Source organism: Rousettus aegyptiacus, unplaced genomic scaffold (assembly GCF_014176215.1).
Source record: "Rousettus aegyptiacus isolate mRouAeg1 unplaced genomic scaffold, mRouAeg1.p scaffold_m13_p_5, whole genome shotgun sequence".
NCBI lineage: Eukaryota > Metazoa > Chordata > Mammalia > Chiroptera > Pteropodidae > Rousettus > Rousettus aegyptiacus.
This window is the reverse complement of record NW_023416308.1, coordinates 25,810,265-25,829,522: the sequence shown is the minus strand read 5'-3', so window position 1 is coordinate 25,829,522 and position 19,258 is coordinate 25,810,265. Positions and strand designations below refer to the sequence as shown.

General features: G+C 50.6%; 1 protein-coding gene and 1 long non-coding RNA gene across 4 annotated transcripts in view; one reads left to right on the top strand and one right to left on the bottom strand.

Annotated features, from left to right (window-relative positions):
• KIRREL3 (kirre like nephrin family adhesion molecule 3) overlaps positions 1 to 19,258 on the top strand; it is a 521,313-nt gene that overhangs the window by 466,670 nt on the left and 35,385 nt on the right. For 2 of the 3 annotated variants that reach the window (XM_016139130.2, XM_016139131.2), the window contains exon 6: positions 13,011 to 13,168. In XM_016139130.2, the coding sequence (XP_015994616.1) occupies positions 13,011 to 13,168 (158 nt within the window). Of the gene's footprint in view, positions 1 to 10,062; positions 10,169 to 13,010; positions 13,169 to 19,258 lie in introns of those variants that run through there. The other variant, XM_036221929.1, reaches the window with a different exon arrangement.
• Positions 12,994 to 19,214, bottom strand: LOC118603026. Its single transcript, XR_004951123.1, has 3 exons — positions 18,711 to 19,214; positions 14,168 to 14,353; positions 12,994 to 13,175 (listed from the first exon to the last, which is right to left on the bottom strand). It is a non-coding gene; the product is annotated as an uncharacterized LOC118603026 (long non-coding RNA).

The following is a 19,258-nucleotide window of genomic DNA, read 5'->3' as shown; positions in this document are numbered from 1 at the left end:
TCTGGACATGGGTACCCTGTGCTCTCACACCACCCCAGGCTACCCAGCCCCTACTAGAGAGTAATCAAGTAGAAAAGACTCTAGGCTTGAAGTCAGGAAGGTGAGATTAAAACCCTCATTCTTTGCTGCAAAGCTCTGAGGCCTGAGACACTCAGCTTTGATTCCTCATAGAACAACCCTTCTCTCCTAGGGCCATGACAGTATCTACTCGATGGGCTGACAATGGGAAAAGAATCCAGCACAGTTCCTCGCCTAGCAGGTTTAGTGAATAGTGTAAAATGGAAAGCTAATATAAACGTTAGGGACATCTGGAGAGCATCCTTCTCCATCCCAGGTCAGTCCCACCCCTAGGTTTTGTACCCTGTCACCAGCTTGCCTGCCCTGTATGGCATTCCGGGCAGATCTGATAAGGCTGTGCATGGCATTGTCACCATGAGGCACCATGGTTCTTTCCACGTTGTATCTCTCACATCGCACAACACCATTTGGCTTGAGTTTTCTTTCTTTCCGGCTTCGTTGAGATATAACTGAGGTATAGCGTTGTTTAAGTTGAAGGGATACAGGTGTTAATTTGATACATGTGCATATTGCAGAATGATTACTCCCATTGCATTTGCTAGCACCTTCATCCCATCTCACAACTACCATTTCTTCTTTGTGGGGAAAACATTTAAGATCTACTCTCTTGGCAACATTCAAGTATATAATATAGCATTATTAACTATAATCACCGCACTGTGCATTAGATCCCCAGGGCTTATTTATCTTATAACTGGAAGTTCGTACCCTTTGGCCAGTGTCTCCTCATTTCCCCATCCCCTGGCGATCACCACTCTACCGTCTATTCCTCTGAGTTTAGCCTTTTAAGATTCCACATACAAGGGATATTATATGGTATTTGTCCTTCTCTGTCTGACTTAGTTCACTTAGCACAATGCCCTCAAGGTTTATGCAAATCGTCACAAATGGCAGAATGTCCTTGTTTCTCATAGCTGAAAGTATTCCATTAGATATATATACATAAACATTAGGGATGTCTGGAGAGCATCCTTCTCCATCCCACGCCAGCTCCCCACGTCTCATTTCTCCGTATCCAAAACTTATAAAGAACTCACACGACTTGACAAAAAACAAACAACCTGATGTTTTAAATGGGCAGAGGAATCGAATAGACAGTTTTCCAAAGAAGACATACAAATGGCCAACAGGTATGTGAAAAGGTGCTCAGCATCACTAACCCTCAGGGAAATGCAAATCGAAACCACAGGAGATCCCCTCATGCCGGTTAGAATGGCTGTTATCAAAAAGATAAGAGGTAACAAGTGTCGGTAAGGGTATGGAGAAAAAGGAAGCTCTCGTGGGACTGCAAATTGGTGTGGCCCTATGGAAAACAGTATGGAGGTTCATTAAAAAATTAGAAATAAAACTACCATATGACTCAGCAACTCCACTTCTTGGTATATAGTCAAAGAAATTGAAATCAGGATCTCGTAGAGATATCTGCACTTCCCATATTAATTGTAGCATTATTCACAATAACCACAATATGAAAACAACCTAAGTATATATCAACAGATAAATGGATAAAGGAGATGTAATGTGTGTGTACGTACACACACACACACACACACACACACACACACACACAATGGAATACTATTCAGCTATGAGAAAGAAGAAAATTCAAAAATTTGTATAGAGCCACAAAAGTTCCCAAATAGCCAAAACAATCCTGATGGGGCGGGGCGGGAAACACAAAGCAAGAGACATCATACTTCTTGATTTCAAACTATATTACAAAGCTATAGTAATCAGAACAATATTGTATTGGCATAATGATAAGACACATAGATCAAAGGAACAGAATAGAGAGCCCAGAAATAAACCCACATATATACGGCCAAATCATATTTGACAAGGGAACCAAGAATATTTGATGGGGAAAGGACAATCTTCAATAAATGCTGTTTGGTAGACTGTATAGCCACATGCAAAAGAATGAAATTGGACCCTCATTTACACCACTCACAGAAATTAACTCGAAATGGATAAAGGCTTAAATATAAGACTTGAAACCCTAAAACTCCTAGAAGAAAACAGGAGAAAATCCTTTTGACATTGGTCTTAGCAGAGATTTACTGGATATGACCCCAAAAGCACAAACCACTAAAGCAAAAATCAACAATTGGGACTATATCAAACCAAAAAGCTTCTGCACAGCAAAGGAAGCAATCGGCACAATGGAAAGGCAACCTATTTGCAAATCTTGTATCAGACTTGGCCTTTTTGACACTCTGCCTTTAACCCAGGGGAGCAGCCCCTAGAACAGGAGCAAAGGCAGCCGGCCTTCAGCCTAAGCCTTCCCCTTAGTGCAGACCCAACTTGCTGTCACGGTGATGGAGCACCCGCTACACGTAACAGTGTTCAGACGTGCTGTTTGTTCATCCTGCAGCGTGCGAGGCCGGTGTTTGCTTCACTGTGCAGAGGATGAAACCGAAGCTCAGAAAGGTTTAGAAACTTGTCCAAGGTCACCCTGCGAGATGGTTCCCAGGTCTATTTGAAAGCAGAGCCCGTGCTCTTTCCTCGCCCCCCTGATGCCTCTCCTCTGGGGCTGGAGAGGCAGGGGTCCGGCAGCCCCAAACTCAGACCCACTGACACGAGCAGACACTAGCTGTGGGGATGACCGGAGGCAGAGGGGAGTTCTTCCCTAACCTGGTGAATAGGGCCCAGAGCACACAGTAGGGACAGGATCTCCTCCTTGCCAAATACCCAAGCTCTTCCCCTAAGGAACTGTATTGTGAAACAGCATTCTCATGCCAAAACCACCCCACCCCACCTCCGCAGTGATGAGAAAAAGAGAGCGTTCTGGGAGAGGAGGCCGTGAGCACCACCCCTGCAGTGGATGCTATGGTGTGCCACCCAACCCCCCTTCACTTTTCAAGACAGAAAGACAGAAGGATTCACTCCCTCAGCAGCTGGGGTGTTGGAGGTAGCCAGTGCTCTGCCGGGTCCCTCTGAGGATTACCTGTGGCTAAAAGGAGGAAATCTGCTTCCAGTGACTGGTCCCCCACACAATATGGGGGGCCATCCCCTGCCCCCAAATGGGACAACACTGAGGGCCATCCCTTTACGGCTCTGTGGAGGATCTGATGAGACCTTCCCAAGCCACCATTAGGGTTCAGATTGTTTCTCTGTCCGATCTTGCTTCCTTCACTCCCATCAGGGGTGGTTCTGAGCAGATGCCCGGCTAAACTTCCTCAGATCTCCATCTCAGAGTCAGCTTGCACAACTCCAACCTGTGACAGCCTCCACCCAAGGTGCTTGACTTGCTTTCTCTGAGTGATGCCCTCTAGTTACAAAGAGGCAGCAGCCTTTTGACTTCTTTCATTGCAACATCCCGAAAGATTGTAAAGCGGGAATATTATAAAATGTATCTTCTCTGTGAAAAGTGAAATGCAATGCTCACCAACTTTTGAAGAGAAATGTGGTCCCTCTCTCTTTCTGCAAAAGAAAAATGAGGAAGATAGACGATTTCAAAAATATCTGTAATACCAAACTATAGATAAACGTTAAAATATTTTTTTTATAATGATTTCCAAAAGCATGCCCTTTTTTAAATTTAGAGGCTTATACTTTTTTCAAAACGGGCTCGGATCGGAAAAAGAATTTGATTTTTCCTCTTAGGATTCTGGCAAATAGAGGACTCGGAAAATTTGCATAAAGTTGAAAGGTACATTTAGTGGTTTTCTGAGATTCCCTGAAATGAATTTTCGTGACAAAAGGCCCGAGAAAGCCCCTCGCTTCTCTTTCTATCCCTGGCATGCTGCCTGTGGTATTCTGGTTCCCCCGTAGGAGAGACACTGATTTTCTCTCCCCACTTGATCTTTGTCCCAGTGGGCGACTTGCCCCTCGCTTGGCTCTGTCTCTTTTCCTCATTACCTGTCTTTCCCTACGTGTCCCCTCCCTGCACTTCTCTCTGTCACTACTCTGTCTCCTCCCCTGTCTTCCCCTCTCACCTTCAACCAACTACCACGTGGAACACACACACATTTTTTAATGCAAAAACTCACATTTTTATAATGCAAAAACTCTCATTTTAGAAGCTGATCATTGGAATTTCCTAGGTTTATTTTTTAAGCCCCTTTAATGATGTGACCCTTTGGCCGTACCCCTCAGTTTCTGAACAGATTTTTTAGGCTCCTGGGTACCAGTCAAGAAAGTTTCCCTCTGACCTCCTTTCTCTCCTTAATGAAAGCACTGGGCTCCTCCAGGAGGTTCATGGCCACATGGGGAGCCCATAGCCAAATCAAGCATATCAGTTCTGCTTTCTATTTCTGGTACCAGCCAGATACCCCAAGCTCCGCTGTCTTCTGCTGAGTCAGGATGGCTGCCTTAGAGCTGGGAAAGCCACAGAGGGCATGGAGACAGATTCTCATTCCCCTGCAGCCTGTGACACCAAGGTTCCCAGGGGGCCGCTGGACTCACAGGGGCGGGATCCAGGTGCCTGGCTCTACCACGTACAACTTGTGACTCACCTCATGAGGATTGGCCAGTCTATACCTTAATTTCCCCATCGGTAAAATAAGACGCTACAAGGGCCCACAGCTTGAGGTTACCGTGAGGTTTAAGTAAATAAATGGTAGGGCAAAATAGGTGAAGGGGATTAAGAGGTACAAACTTGCAGTTACAAAACAAATAGGTCACAGAGAGGTAATGTACAACACAGGGAATATAGTCAATAATATTGGAATAACTTTGTAGAATGACAGATGGCAACTAGACTTACTGTGGTGATCATTTTGTAATGTATAAAAATATCAAATCACTATGCTCTATACACCTGAAACTAATATTGTATGTCAATTAGAATTCAATTTAAAAAGAAAAAAGAAAAAAAAAAAAACAAGTAAATGTCAGCCTATGCCGCCATACTCAGCTTCTCCCCCAGGGCCAGCCACGCTGATCAGGAGAACCCTGAAATCGAGTCGAGGTCAGAACTAGCTGAAGAGCTTTGAAAGGTGCTGTGAAGTGGCAATGTGCCAGTTACTCCAACAAACACACCTAAGGAGGGTTCTCACACTGTCCTGTGGCCATCTGTAGAGAAGCTGAGCTGGAGAAGGGAGCAGCCCCCGCCCCCCAGCAGGACGGCCGCCCACACCCTCTGCTTGTCTCCACACCCTGCCCCCCACCCTAAGTCCCCATGCTCCCTCCCCCGCTTTGCTCCACAATGTGCCTTTGACTGCCGCTCTCACGGGTCCCCCTTCCCCAGCTGGTTTCTCCCTCTGCCCACAGAAGGGGCGGCTATCTCAACCTCAACCCCCCCGCACGTGCTCTCCACACACTGGTTGCACACTGCCCGCTAGCACCCAGAGCCAGGAGGCGTGCGGACACACATGTGCACACACACAGACACATAGACGCGCATGGAGGTACACAGAGACCCTCAGAGGCCTACGCACATGCGTGCGCGCGCACACACACACGACTCTGTGCAGGGGCCCGCAGTCTGTCCTCGTCTCCCTCTGCTCTGCATACATCCTGAGAGTTGTCTGCTCAGTATTAATGAAACATCTTTCTCCTCACAAACAGTCCCTCACTGATAAGATGGCTCAGACTCTCTCTCTCAAGGTTTAATGGAAAATAAACAGAATGCTCACTCTTCCTAATTTGATGGGGAAAACAAGTGACTTTGTTTGACTTTGTCCCTGACAGCATCTGTCTCCCTTGCCCTCACCCCACCACCCCGGCCCCTCCTCCCTGGGAGGATCCTCCCCATCCTGCCTCCACTGCCCCCTCATCGCAATGGCAGTGCTTGGAGGCAAGGTGCTGACCATGACGTCCGGGAGGCTGAGGCTGGGCCACAGAACAAGAGACTGAAACAAGCTATATCATGTGCAATCTGCTGCTCATTTGGGCAAGTAATTTAACCAATTTGTGCCTCAGTCTCCCCATCGCTAAAATATGCATAATAACTGTATCTACCTTATCTAGGGCTGTCATGAAGATTTAATGATGATTTTTATCGAATGTAAGTTCCAGAAGTGTTGTTAGCCCTGCATCAATGTTAGCTATTCTTTATATTATTGTTGGTGTTTTCTTAGAATTATGTCCAAGGTAATATGCTAGGTGGCGGGGGCGGGGAATGCAAAGGGGCATCGAGCCTCCTACTCTGGAATCTGGGGAACCTGAAACAGGCACACAGATCCGGGCCCTCGGACTGTGCTGAGTGCCAGCAGAGAAGGCCCAGCACCGCGCTAGGGGAGCAGGGAAGCTCTGCTTCCAGTTCAATGGATCGGGCGAGGCACCAGGCAATAACTATTTATTAAGCACTCACTTCGGTCTGGACACCAAACTAAGTGCTGGGATAGAAAGGAAAACCTGGCAGGGACACGCCCTCCAGGAACTCATGCCAGTGGAGCAGTCAATGCAGTGGCACTGAAGCCCACATGAGCTCATTGAGGTGGCACAGGGTTTTAGGGCAGAGCAGAGGCTGGACAAGGGATGGGAGGGGCTGAGACTGAGAGGGGCTTCCTGGAGAAGGCGACAATCTTAAAGAATGACCAAGAATTAAAAAGGCAAGGGCAGCCTGAGAGCTGACTGAAGAGAGGATAGGGTCCAGCCCGTTAAAACGGTGTCAGGACATCCTCAGCAGGAGGAACTCCACAAGCAGATGCACACCGTTCTAAAAGGGCAGGCTATTCTTGCAGGGAGGTGAACAGACCGGTCCCACTCAGTCATGGGAGAAAGAGCTGGACAGAGAAGACCTAACTGTAGAGAACCTTGAACGTCCTCCATGCTAAGGGATTGGTTTTTATCCTGGAGCAGCAGGGAGTCAGTAAATTGTGAGTAGTAGAGATTGAGTTTCCAGGATAGTGACCTGGCCATGCTGGAGGTAGAAAGGATCGAAGTGGGGCAGAGAGAGAGTCAATGCTGTGGGACCAGTTCTGAGATTACAGGAACCCAGAGATTTGGGCCGTCACCAGATGGTAGTTTTGCTGCATAATCAACCACCCCAAACATAATGAGCCAGTGATTTGGCTGAGCTCTGCAGAGATGATCTGTGCTCCACGCGGGGTCAACTGGGCTCACATGTGCCTCTGCAGTAAAGCCTCACTCTCATGGACACAGGGTGTGGGGAGACTGGAGGGAGGAGACGCCAAGCCAGGCAGGCCAGCATGGACTCACCCCTGGGGACCCTGGTGAGGACAGGGCAAGGGAAAAAGAGAGATCTCTACTTTCCCAAGAAGACAGAGCACCAGACTAGTAAAGGGCGGGGCGGGGGGGGGGGGACCCAGGATTTGAACCCAAGCTGCCTGGCCTTCAAGTTAGCCAAGCAAAGAGAAAGGGACAATGGAGGGAGAGTGATTTGTTCCAAGAGGTGATTCTTACCCACAAGGAGCATTTGAGTTAAAAAGTGATTTTTAAAAATGAGGCTGGAGAGGTTTGCAGGAGCCAAGAAGTTCAGACTTGATCCAGAGGACAGTGAGGACCTATGAAAGATTTTAAATGAAGGAATTCTAGACATTCAGCAAATAGGGAGTGAATGAATGATCGAATGGATGGATGAATGACCAGATTTTTGTGACCATCACTCTGGGGCAGTGTGAAGAAATGGGGAGAGAGTACTAGGTAGGACAATCCTGAGCCAGGAATATTGTCAGGAATGGAACAGAGAGACACATTTGAGAGATTTCAGAGAATTAACCAGGAGGCTTAACAAGGCAGGATGAAGGAGAGTACAATCCAGAAAGAGGTGTAGATTCTGGCTTCAGTCACTGAATAGTGGTGCATTTTTGGAATTTATCAGCATACAGGTGTTAGCTGAGACCACAGGAAACGAATGTGCTTCTCCATGAACAGTGTGTAGAATGACATGCGCCAGGAAGGGCAGGCTCTGGGGAAGACCAGCGGTTGTGGTGGGAAGAAGACAGAAAGTGACAGTCAGAGAGGACAGGATAAAACCGGAAAAGAATGCTGAGAGCCAGCTCAGGATCGGTCTATTCCTCACCCGTTCTTTTCTTCCGAATGTTTATCAACGCCAAACAATATATTATGTATGAATTCATTTATTTCCTTGTCTCTCCATTAGGATATCAACTCTACTAGGGCAGGAGCTTTATGTCCCCAGTGCTTCCAAAGAGGGTGCTCGATACAAATTTTCCGAGTGAATGAATGAATTTTCTGAATGAATGATGCTCTAGCTCTGAGAAGCAGATCCTTAAAAGCTGGCAAGTCCCTGGTTCTGTCTTTACATTCGACAGTTCTGCGCTTTGGCCAGTAGGTGGCGCATTTAGGCGCGTGAAGAACAGAGGCTGGGATTCCAGGTGTCGCAGAACCCAACAACGGGGCAAAAATGAGTGAGGAGCGGATCTAAAAAGCAAACATCATTTGTCCACTCCCATAGCAGACATCTCTCAAGCACCAACTGCGAGCTAGGCACATGCCCCTTCTCCTGTAACTCAGTTTGAGGGAGGGAAGTGCGGGATCTAAACGGCCACAGGCATTCAGGAATAGCCTGTCCCAGGATTGTGATAATGGTCAGGATGTGGGCAGGAGGGGTGATGGCAAAGGCTTGTGAAGGGGTGTCTGCAGCTTCCAGGGCGGCCTGTCAGCTGCTCTGACGCTAGTGGAACAAATTACAGGATCAAACAAACCTGGGTTTAAATGCTAACTCTACCACTTACGTGCTGTGTTGTCTTAGCCGAGTATTTTGACCTCTCTGAGTCTCAGTTTCCTAATCTATAAAGTGGAGATCTCCAAAGTTCCTCTTTCGAAGGAAACTGAGAATAAAACAAGGGGGCCCTTGGCACAGTGCCTGTCACATAGCAAGAAAATTAAACATTATTCTAAAAATTAGACATAACAACTATTTGCACAGTTCTTTATAAAGCTCTCTCTGCATTCTTCATATCATAAAAGGTTATTCTCCTAATAACCCTGCAAGTATCTTTATTACCCCATTTCCAAGATAAGGGGGCCAACATTGTCAGATTAAATAACTTGCCCACAATCATGCAGCTTATAAAGTAATGGACTCAAGCCAAGTTCTGCTCAACAAAAATCACATGAGATATCCCCAGTGTGGCAGGTGCTATACCAGGTGTTGGGGATCGAGGCAGGATAAGGTTGCAATCTAGGGGAGACACAAACACATGCAGATCATTGCCATAAAATAGGTTAGCTATTGTGAGAGAGGAGGACCAAAATGCTATGGGATCACAGACAAAAGCCACTTGGTCCAACAGGGAGACTCCGGAAGGACCTCATGGACTGGGCAGCCCTTTAGCTAAGTGTTAAAACCTGGAGAGGAGAGACCTAGGAGAAGGAGAAAGAGAACCCCAGCATTCTAAGTCAAAGAAATGCCCTATGCCGAGGAACCTGTTATAAAACAAGACTGCTAACTGCAGACCTAGTATCTGGTGAGCCCCTTCTCTAACCTAAGCCAGGAAGTAGGGAGGGAACGGCACTAACCGAGGGCTGAAGGGCCCTCCATGTGCTCTGCTGTCCAGTCCTTTCTGCAAAGCACTCATCGGTCTGTAATCATTCCTAGAAGCCCTCAGAGCAGTTCTCCTCAAACACTGACTTCACACAAATTGCCTGGGGTCTTTTCTCAGTCTGATTCAGGAGGCCCTGAGGTGGAGCACCAGTGACTGCATTTGTAACAAGTTCCCAGGTGATGTGGTGCTGCAGGTCCCTCCAGGGCATGTGCTCGAATAACAAAGGTCTCCCAGAGGACAGGCGGGGTCTGGTTTTCTCAACCTTTATAAGACCAGACTGTGACGTGGAAGAGGCTGAACGAAAGAAATGGGAGGAGGGAGGTCGGGAGGGGAGGCCGGAGGGAGGAAAGAAAGGCTGGCTGGGCAGGACTGCAGCTGGGACACTGGGGTGAAGGAAGATTCTAAAGGTGTGAGAGGTGCTGCTCAGGACGAGCCAGAGACCCTGGGTGCCCTCCCTCCTCTCCAGTCAGCTCTTGGACCCCCGGCACGAACTTAGCCCGCTCCCCGCCCCTGCCGGAGTCCCTGTGGCATCTGAGGCGGTGTGCAGCGAGCCCCAGTGGCACAGACTATGGCCTGCTTCCAGAACCCTCCTGGCTTGTTCGGGCAAGGTTGGCCAACCCAGGATATCAAGACCAACGAGGCCATGCAGTCGCTGGGCACAGAGGCAACAAGTAGGTCAAGTGGGATGGAAACCTCCTGACCCCAGCTCCACTTTGCCCTCTGCCCAGCTGATGTCCTGTGGTAAGGGCAGTCAGAGGGTCACCCCTAGCATACGCGCCAGTCCAGAAGTCCAAGGCCTTCTGACCGTGGGAGGTAGGGTCGTGGCTTCCCATGAATGGCTTCCAGCTGTGGGGACCGGCTCTGCCAGGGATCCACTCAGGTCGTCTTCAAGCCTCAGTCACCCAACAGTTAACACATTTTTTCCTGACTGACAACAAGCACAACACCAAAACAGCCAACTATTTTTATCTGCAGATTAATCACAAAAGGCTAACACTCCCACCTTCCCTGTGATTAAAAATTAGGAGACCAAACTCTATAGTGGTTCAGGATAATAACCAACCCTGTGAGAAGGGTGCATGAATAATGCATCTCCAGGCTGGGGCTGCTCCAGACTTTCTTCCCTCCCAGCGCCCCAGCTCTGGGACCCAGTCTGAATGGAGAGGTAACAAGTCGCCCCCACCCCTCCCTTCCAGGGGAGCTGCAGCTGCCAGAGCGGCTGTTGATTTCTATTCAGCCTGCAGGCCCCCAAACATCCTCCCTCTTCACCCGCCCCGCCCCACACACCCCAGCCCCATCCGCACCCCCTCCTACCCCATCTGGTGTGCAGCCAGCCGAAGGCCAATCAATAATGCATAGCTACATGAATAACCGGCATGATAACCACTTATTTGGGAAGATGTAATCAGGACCCATTCTGAGGGTGGATGTTTGTGTGTGTGAGTGTGTGTGTATGCGTGTGCGCGCGCGCACGCCTGAGTATTCGCACAGCATAGTCCCACGACCCTCTCTCCTCATCTGCACTCCCGTAATCCAATATTTCAAACACAGCACGAGAAGAGCAGGAGGGAATAGCTTGGCCCCTCATTGTCTTTGTTTTATGAAAAGACCTCCTAGGTCTCCACACCGTGATCACAGCAGTTATGCACCTGAGCGAAGACCCAGAAACACTCGGTTCTCAAACTTGGTCACACAGTGCAATCCTCTGGGAGCTGTAACAATTCCTGATGCTCGGGGTCCACCAGCAGAGATTGGGTTCAGTTGGTCAGTACGTGGCCCTGATTTCTAAAACCTCTCCCCAGAAGCTTGTGCTATGCAGCCAGGGTTGGGAACCACTGCCTCAGACCCAGAGAATGTCAGTGCTGGAGGGAGCTGTCCAGACCCCCTGTTGAATTTCCACATTTTATACCTGAGGGAACAAAACTGGGTGAAGGAACTGTCTTCACAGCTTCACCCTCCGACTCAGGGCACTGCATGATGCTGCGCCACTGGGCTTATTTATTTTATTCCCAAAGCTTCCAGTTGTTCTTTCCAAAGTCCCTGGCCCTCGGCAAGCTCAGCTGGAATGCCTCCATCCGGGACAGGACACCTCTGGGAAGAAAACTGCTGCCTCAGAAGGAAGGAGGAAGAAGCCCCAGCCCCAGCCCCAGCCCTCCCTACTGGAAGGGGCCCGTCCATTGCACGGAGATGAAATTCCCTCAGCAGCAACTGTCACACCCACCGCCATTTGTAGAAAGCTCTCATTAGCCTCCCTATTTTATCAGGCCACACCAGCACCCAGGAGGCCTCTGGCGCTAATGAGTGGGTATAGGGTGGGTGCAGTGGGTGTCCTGCCCACACTCACCATCTGCCTACACCCAGCCCCCAGCCCCCATGCTGCGCAGGGTTGGCTGAGGCCAGCCTTCCTCCCTGGGCTAGGATCCCTGGTGGAGTCCTGGGGCTGGCGATGACATCTTGGAAGCCCTGAAGGTTTATATTTCCTCAGGAAATAGAAACTTGGGGGTCAGCACTCACTGGGCCTCCTCAAGGCAGGAAAGGAGAGGCAGAGCCACTAGCTGAAGGTGTGCCCCAGAGCCTCCTGGAGGTGCACCGGGAGAGTGCCAGATTAAGGGAGACCCTGGAAGGGGCGGGAAGGCAGGCAGGTTGTGAGAGCAAGTCCTGGCAGGGACGGGGAGGTGGGGAGGCAGAGCCTGCTAGGTCTGGAGCTGCTGCAACCATCTTCCAGGAGCCCACAAGCACAGAAGCTGGCCTGGGGCCTGGGTGGAAGGATGGACTTTGTATGGCAACTGGGCAAAGAACAAAGCAGGAGAGATTCGTTCTGTTTCCGGGGTGAGAGAGCTGGAGCCGTTCTGGAAGAACAAAAGGCTGAGGAGATGCCAGGGTCTGCACAGCCCTCTGAGATGCCGTCTCAGCCTTGAAAGGTTGCCTGGCACCTGTGCCCTGAGAAGAAAGGGACAGCCTGGCACTTCAAATGTCAGGAGCCTAGCTTCCGGCCCCGGCTCTGCCACTCACTGGAAGCGTGACCTTGAGCAAGTCACTGAACCCTGCTGAGCCTCGTTTTCTGGAAGTGTCTGTGTCGTTGGGATAATAATAATATTTACCCAGCAAGATTGTTTTTAGCATTAAATCAGACAACAGATGTGACAGTGTTTTGTTTTTAAAAGAAAAAAACGTTAAAAAGAAAGAAACTACAGATAGTACATAGGGGAAGAGCTGTGTTCCCAGGTCCGTGAAAGAGGCTAATGATGCCCGCCCTGTCCCCGCACAGACTCATCATGAGCAGAAGATGAGACGAAGATATGAGCATCCTCTGCAAATAAATATGCAATGCGTATGTCCAGGATTATTGCTGTTGTTGCTATTATTGCTATAATATGAGAGGATTATACGTTTTATTAAAGTAGATCATTATTATTTGTTATCTGCTCCACAAAACCCACCATCCCAGCCTGCCCGCCAGGCCGGAGGGGCAGGGCGCCCTCAGCCTGACCTCTTTTTCCCTTCTCCCCACAGTGCCGCCCGATGACCCTGTCATCCTGGGGGGGCCCGTGATCAGCCTGCGGGCAGGAGACCCCCTCAACCTCACCTGCCACGCAGACAACGCCAAGCCTGCAGCTTCCATCATCTGGCTGCGGAAGGGAGAGGTCATCAACGGGGCCACCTACTCCAAGGTGAGGCCTGGGGGCAGGAGGGATGGGGATCGCAAGGGGAGAGGTTCGGCTCTATCTCCTGCAGCTCTGGCGCTCTCTAAGTGTTTGTCTTCCTGTCGCTTTTTGTTTCTTCCCCTTTGTCTCTCTGTCTTTCTCTCTACGCCACTTTTTCTCCCCTATGCTATGGCTCTGTTCATTCAGCCTTTCCTGTCTCTCGGCTGTTTAGCTCTACCTCTCTTCCTCTCTCGCTCTTCCCTGGAGTAACTGCTTGGCCTGGCAAAGACTTTAAGCACAGGTAACGCAGGACAGACATGGCCAGGGCCTGGGGTTGGCAGCTAAAATACAGGATGGCCAGTTACCTTTGAATTTCAGATAAACAACGAATAACAGTAGAAGTACACCCCAAATATTGCATGACACCATACTTTGGGGTCACACCTAAAATAAAAATAAAGTCTTCAATGTTTATCTGAAATTCAAATTTAATTGCGTGTCCCATATGTCTATTTGCTAAATCTGGCCACCTTTCCAGGGCTGCCAGCTAAGGCTTTTTAGGTGTTTTCCTGTCCCAATTGCCTGGCTCAGGGGCCAGGGAGGGCTGAAACCCAGCCCACCATCCCTCACCAAGCCCTGCACCCTGCTCTACCTGCCCACAAGGGTGCTTTTCTCTAATTCACACAAGTTAGGTGCTCTGCAAGTGCCCCGAACTGGCCTCGGTGTCAGTCATGTGGTTTATTTTCTATATTTTAGGATGCTTTAACATCTTGGGGCCTTGCAGTATGAGAAACTTCCCCTTGCTGTTAGCTAAATCCTAGAGACACGCTGAGAACACAGCTTTGATATGCAAACCACACAATCCTGGGTCCAATTCCTCACCAGCTCCTTTTATCGGGCTCCTGCAGTCCTCCCACCCCCAGTAACCTCAGGGCCAGGCACTGGATTACTAAAGGCCACCCCCATAGCCTACAGCCTGATGAAATGAATCAAACTATCCAATCCTAAACCCGTTCAACTGCTTACCCTGCCTTGTCCATGCTTCCCCACAAAACGTCGGGGACAGAGGCTTTCTCCTCTGCTCCGCCTCCTGATTACCCCTGGTGCTGCCCCATGTGGGCCCATGTGGCATGCTGAGCCCCTTCTCTTGGATGCCATAACCAACTACCTTTTCAATGACCGTTGACTCCTGTTCTGTTGGCCTCACCCTACCTGAAAAAAAAAAAAAAAAAAACAGGTACATTTTAAAACAGTGCTCACCAAATTCCACTCAAGGAGACTGTGAATAGAGTTGCAGACAGGGTTTCTGTACCACAGACCCTATAAAGATAAGCAGGACCTGGGAGGATGGCTGGCCCAACTCCCTGATCTACAAATAGAAAACCGAAGCCTGATGAGGGAGTGACTGCCCTGCTCAGCTGACAACTGGGCGGAAACCACAGTCTCTTTTCCGTGGGTCTCTCTGGCTTCAGACAGATGGGCAGTTGATCAGAGGTTATATCAGGACCCAGGGCAAGCCAGCACCCCTGGGCTCTGAAACGGGAGGTCCAGGCCTCCAGAACCCCACTCTCCACTGCCTGAGGCACCCTTGGCCTCAGAGAAAGGAAGTACACCACCTGTTTCCCACTGCCAATCCACCCCAGCTCCTCTTCTAAGGCCCTGGAAAGATAAGCAAGGCTTTCACCTTCAGCGGAGGATATGAAGCAGGCTGTTCATTCTCTGAGGCTGTGTCTTTCCTGTACAAAGCGGACTAACTGCCAAGGAGTCAGCCCCAGGGCTGCTGACAGAGGCCTGGCCCCTGCCCCGACCCAGAGCCTGGTGCCAGAACCCAGGACAAATGCCTTCCCTCTGGTGTGAGCCCATGCAGGGGGAAGCTGCCTACTGAGAGATAAGTTCCTACACTCATGCCCTGGGCGAGAACCCTCCTGTTGTGCTATGAAATATGGCACAGGGAGCATGTCCTCCAGACAAGGGTGAAAAGGAAGGAAAGGGGTGTTCTTTCCAGTCTGGGCGTCTCTCCAGCCTCTCCCTGGAGTTGGGTCTGCCAAGGTTTATGTCCCACAGAGGACACAGCCCCACCCGGTGCCAAGAAAGGTCAGAGTCACCTTTCTGGACCTGTCTGGAGGCCACCTTGAACCCTTGCCTGGCACCATGCTACTACAAACCACAGCAGGAAGGTCACACTCCACCCTCTGCCCACCCTACTCTGTTCACATTCCTGCTGGCCTGTGACAGGAATGACAGCACCAGGCAGCAAGGGACCTGGGTTCCAGTCCCTGCTCTGAATTCCCCCCAGGAAAGTCATTCCCTGGGCCTCAGTTTCCTTATCTATAAAACAGAGGGGTTGGATCAGACACTCTGTGTTAATTAGTAGGCTAGGACTGCTGAAACAAAATACCACAGACTGGTGGATTACACAACAGACATTTATTTTTTCACAGTCCCAGAGGCTGAAACTCCAAGGTCCAGGCACCAGCAGGGTTGGTTTTTGGTGAAACTCCTTTTTCTGGTTTCTACTTTCAAGATAGTACCTCCTTGCTGTGTCCTCACATGGCTTTTTCCCTACGTCCACCAGAGATCTCTGTCTCTTCCTATTCTTATAAGGGCACCAGTCCTATCGGAATAGGACCACACTCTTATGATCTCATTTCACCTCACCTACCTCCTGAAAGGCCCCATCTCTCCACATACGCACGGTGGGGAATCAGGGCTTCACTGTATGAAATCTGGGGGGACACAATTCAGTCCATAACAGGTACCTGCCAGCTCTGACAAGCTATGAGCCTATGACAAGCTATGAGCCTATGACAAGCTATGAGACTATGGAGCACATGGAGAAAGATGGATAGTCCAGAACAGCTTAGTCCTCTGCAGTGACACTCACACAGGCAATTCTGATGCCCCGAAGGCTAAGCAGTCCGGACAGGCCATGCATGAGATGCGGCTGGGGCATGAGCAGCTGACACAGAGACACAGACAGGCTGAAAAAACAGACAAGTGCATACACAGTCAAGGGGTCCCAGGTCCTTGGAAAAGACCCTGAAGGACAGCCCTGAGAGCCCCCAGTCTGAAGCCCTCAGCATTGTCACATGGTGGTGGTTAAGCCTGTGGACCTGGGAGCTGGGCAGCCTCAATTTGAATGCAGGCTTTGCACCTTCTAGCTCTGTGACCGTGGGCAAGCTACCTAATCTTGCCTTTGCCTTAGTGTCCCCACCTATTCAAGGGGAGGAAGAACAGCACCTGCCTCAAAGGATGATTGTGAGGCTTGAATGAGAAAAGTGCCTGGCAGAGTGAGTTCACAATAAGCATCGCTGTTAGGGGCACTGTCTGTCCCTCCCGTAATCTTCACAAGCTCCAAGGGTCCCCTTGCTACCCACATATCCCGTATGAGAATGTCAGTGTCATATAGAGCAGGTCCTATGGACCTAAGGCCTGAGTTCAACCTGAGAACCACATCATATTATAATAACTTAAGCTCTCTGCCTCAGTTGCCCCAGCTGCAAAATGGGGTGATGATAACCAGACACCTCTTAAACCTCTATGAGACGCAAAGGGAAGTACGCACACTGAAAACACTCTATAAAGAGCCTGGCACAGATTCAAGGCTTCCCATGTTTAGCTAGTATTATTGGGTCCTGCCTCCCAGGGCCCTGTCTCACTCACCCCAGTTCTCCCTCCTCAGAAGTCACATAACTCTGGTTCTGTAGAACATTATTTCTACTATTTCACCATGTGGCCAGCAGGGGACAGATGAACTGGTAGGATCAGGGATGGCATCACAGAGGATTGCCAGGCCCCTTGCCCTGGGAGGAGAATCACCCAGCAGAGGCTGGCGGTGCCTCACCTTTAACACACTGTCACCAGAGCCCTCGTGGCCTAGGTGCTTGTGCTTGGGTGAGCACCCAGGTATCCTAGTGGGTGTCTGGCTGCAGAAGCATAGGAGCTGGTGGCAAGGCCTCTCTCTAAGTCCTCTTCTTGGACACCCAGCCACAAGCCATCTTCTCTGGTCCTGTCACTAGAATGGAGGCCACATGGCATTCATCCAGAAAGCCAGCAAATACACGAACCAGGAGAGAAAGGACAGACTGGGGAAGAGGAGGGAAGACAGTACGGCTGGGCCCAAGAAGATGTCTTCCCGGAGAGCCAGCGTCCTGCTCCACCTGCTACTTCTTAGCAGCTGCCAGCTAGGGAGATAAGCCCTTGACCCTGGCACGGGGACAGGTGGAAAGGGTGCTGGGTCTTAGGACACACAGTTGTGTATGTATCTACCTACCATGAAGCCCCATTTCCTCCAGCCTTACCTCTCTACTTCTTCCAGCTGCAGGTTGCTGCCTGCCCAAGGGGCTGCCCACCCAACAAGCGCCAGGACGGTGGGCCTCACTGGGCCCATGCTAGGAGGAGCTCTGGAACAACACCCCTCAGAGCCCTCACTGGGACCGAGCTCCTTCCATGAGCCCCTCTCCACTGTGCACTCCCTCCTCGCCAGTCACCCCACCACCCCCCATCCACTCTATCCATCGTAGGGACCTAGAGTGTCTACTCAGTGCAGAGGCTGGTGCCACTTATCCAAGCCTTCTTTGTGTAGGGTATCACCTGGCCCCAGGGCACGAGAGAGGGGGTCCTTGAGGTTGCAAGGTCTGCGCAAACGGCACTATGCACGTCTCCACCTTCCTTCATGTCCCTATCCAAGAGCCGTGACAACAGGCGCCAGTGGATTCCCCAGCCAGCTATTAAAAGGGGAAGCAGAGAGATGATTTAAAAAAAAAAAAGAGAGAGAGAGAGAGACAGCAGGTGGGGGAGGTGAGCGAGGAGGGTAGAAGAGAGAGAAGGCCTGTTGCCAGGCAATCAGGTCTCACTCAAAGCCTTTCCAGGCTGTTTGCATATCAATGAGCATCCCCTATTTAGCACTGGGGCTGGGGCCCCAACCACTGCATTCCCTCCAAACCCCCTTCCTCCCTTGCCAGGAGTTTCCATGCAGGCATCACCAGGCTTCCTATCTCTTGGGCTCGGCCTCGCTCTACACTGCCCACCTGAGCCCCAGGGGCCTTTGGAAAGAGCAGTGCAGCCACTGCTGCCTGCACTGGACAACCAAACACAGGGTGCATCCACCCCTGGCCAGGCCAGCCTCCAGGGCCACTGCCAATTGAATGCCAAGTGTCTGCCCCTTCGGGTGGGGTGGCGGGGCACAGACAGGAAGCAGCACCAGGACAGGTCGGATTTAGCGATGAGCCCCAGGTCCCACATAGCCACTGGAAGTGTCAGAAAAGCACCTTGGAAGAAAGCAGTAGACAGAGGTCCATGGACACACACACACAGGCAGAGGGTGGAAGCCCATCCATGAAGGCTACTGCTCTGGCACGCTCACTCCTGTGAACGTGGACTATATACACCCCACCCTGCTTCATATCTGCACACGCGGATAGGCTGGGTCTTAGTGGACCTGCAGGAGCTGCCGTCAGGGCCACATGGGGCAGCCTTGCCTGGCATCTGGCAGCCTACCCCAGGCCTTGGAGGAGGCCTACCCCAGGCCTTGGAGGTGGTGGCCCCAGAAAAAAAAAAAAAGACTCACCATTAATCATCCACTGAGTGAGCTGATCTGCATACTAATGAAGGTTTCTGAAACAGGAAGTGGGGAACTGGGGGGCCAAGTTCAGCGAAGAGGGGAGAAGGAGATAGGAAAAGGGAAGTGGGGGTGTGGCAAGAATCAGCAAAAGACAATGTTTGACCTGGCCCATACTTTCAAGGCCAAGCAGTCCAAAGGCTTCTTTTGCATGTAAGAAAGGAGAGATTCGTAAGAGAGGAATGAAGGAAAAGGAAAGGGAAAAAAGAAAGGAAAAGTGAGATTAGGAAGGAAGAAAAACTAGGCGGAGAGAAGATGAAGGCCAAACGCTGGCTGGGGCAGACAGGCCACCCCGCCACCTTCTGAAGTGGGGCGGGGGCGGGGTCAGCCGCCCTCACTGGCCCAGCTCAGACTCCCTCCCCCAGGACACCCCATGGCCCAGGCCTACAGACCTCCCAGGGACCCCAGGACCGGGTGAACCTCCTGTGGGAGCCGCCGAGGCGCCTGCCTTCCCCTTGCTCTTCTCTTGTTTAATGAACACATCTCCCTTTTCTCTA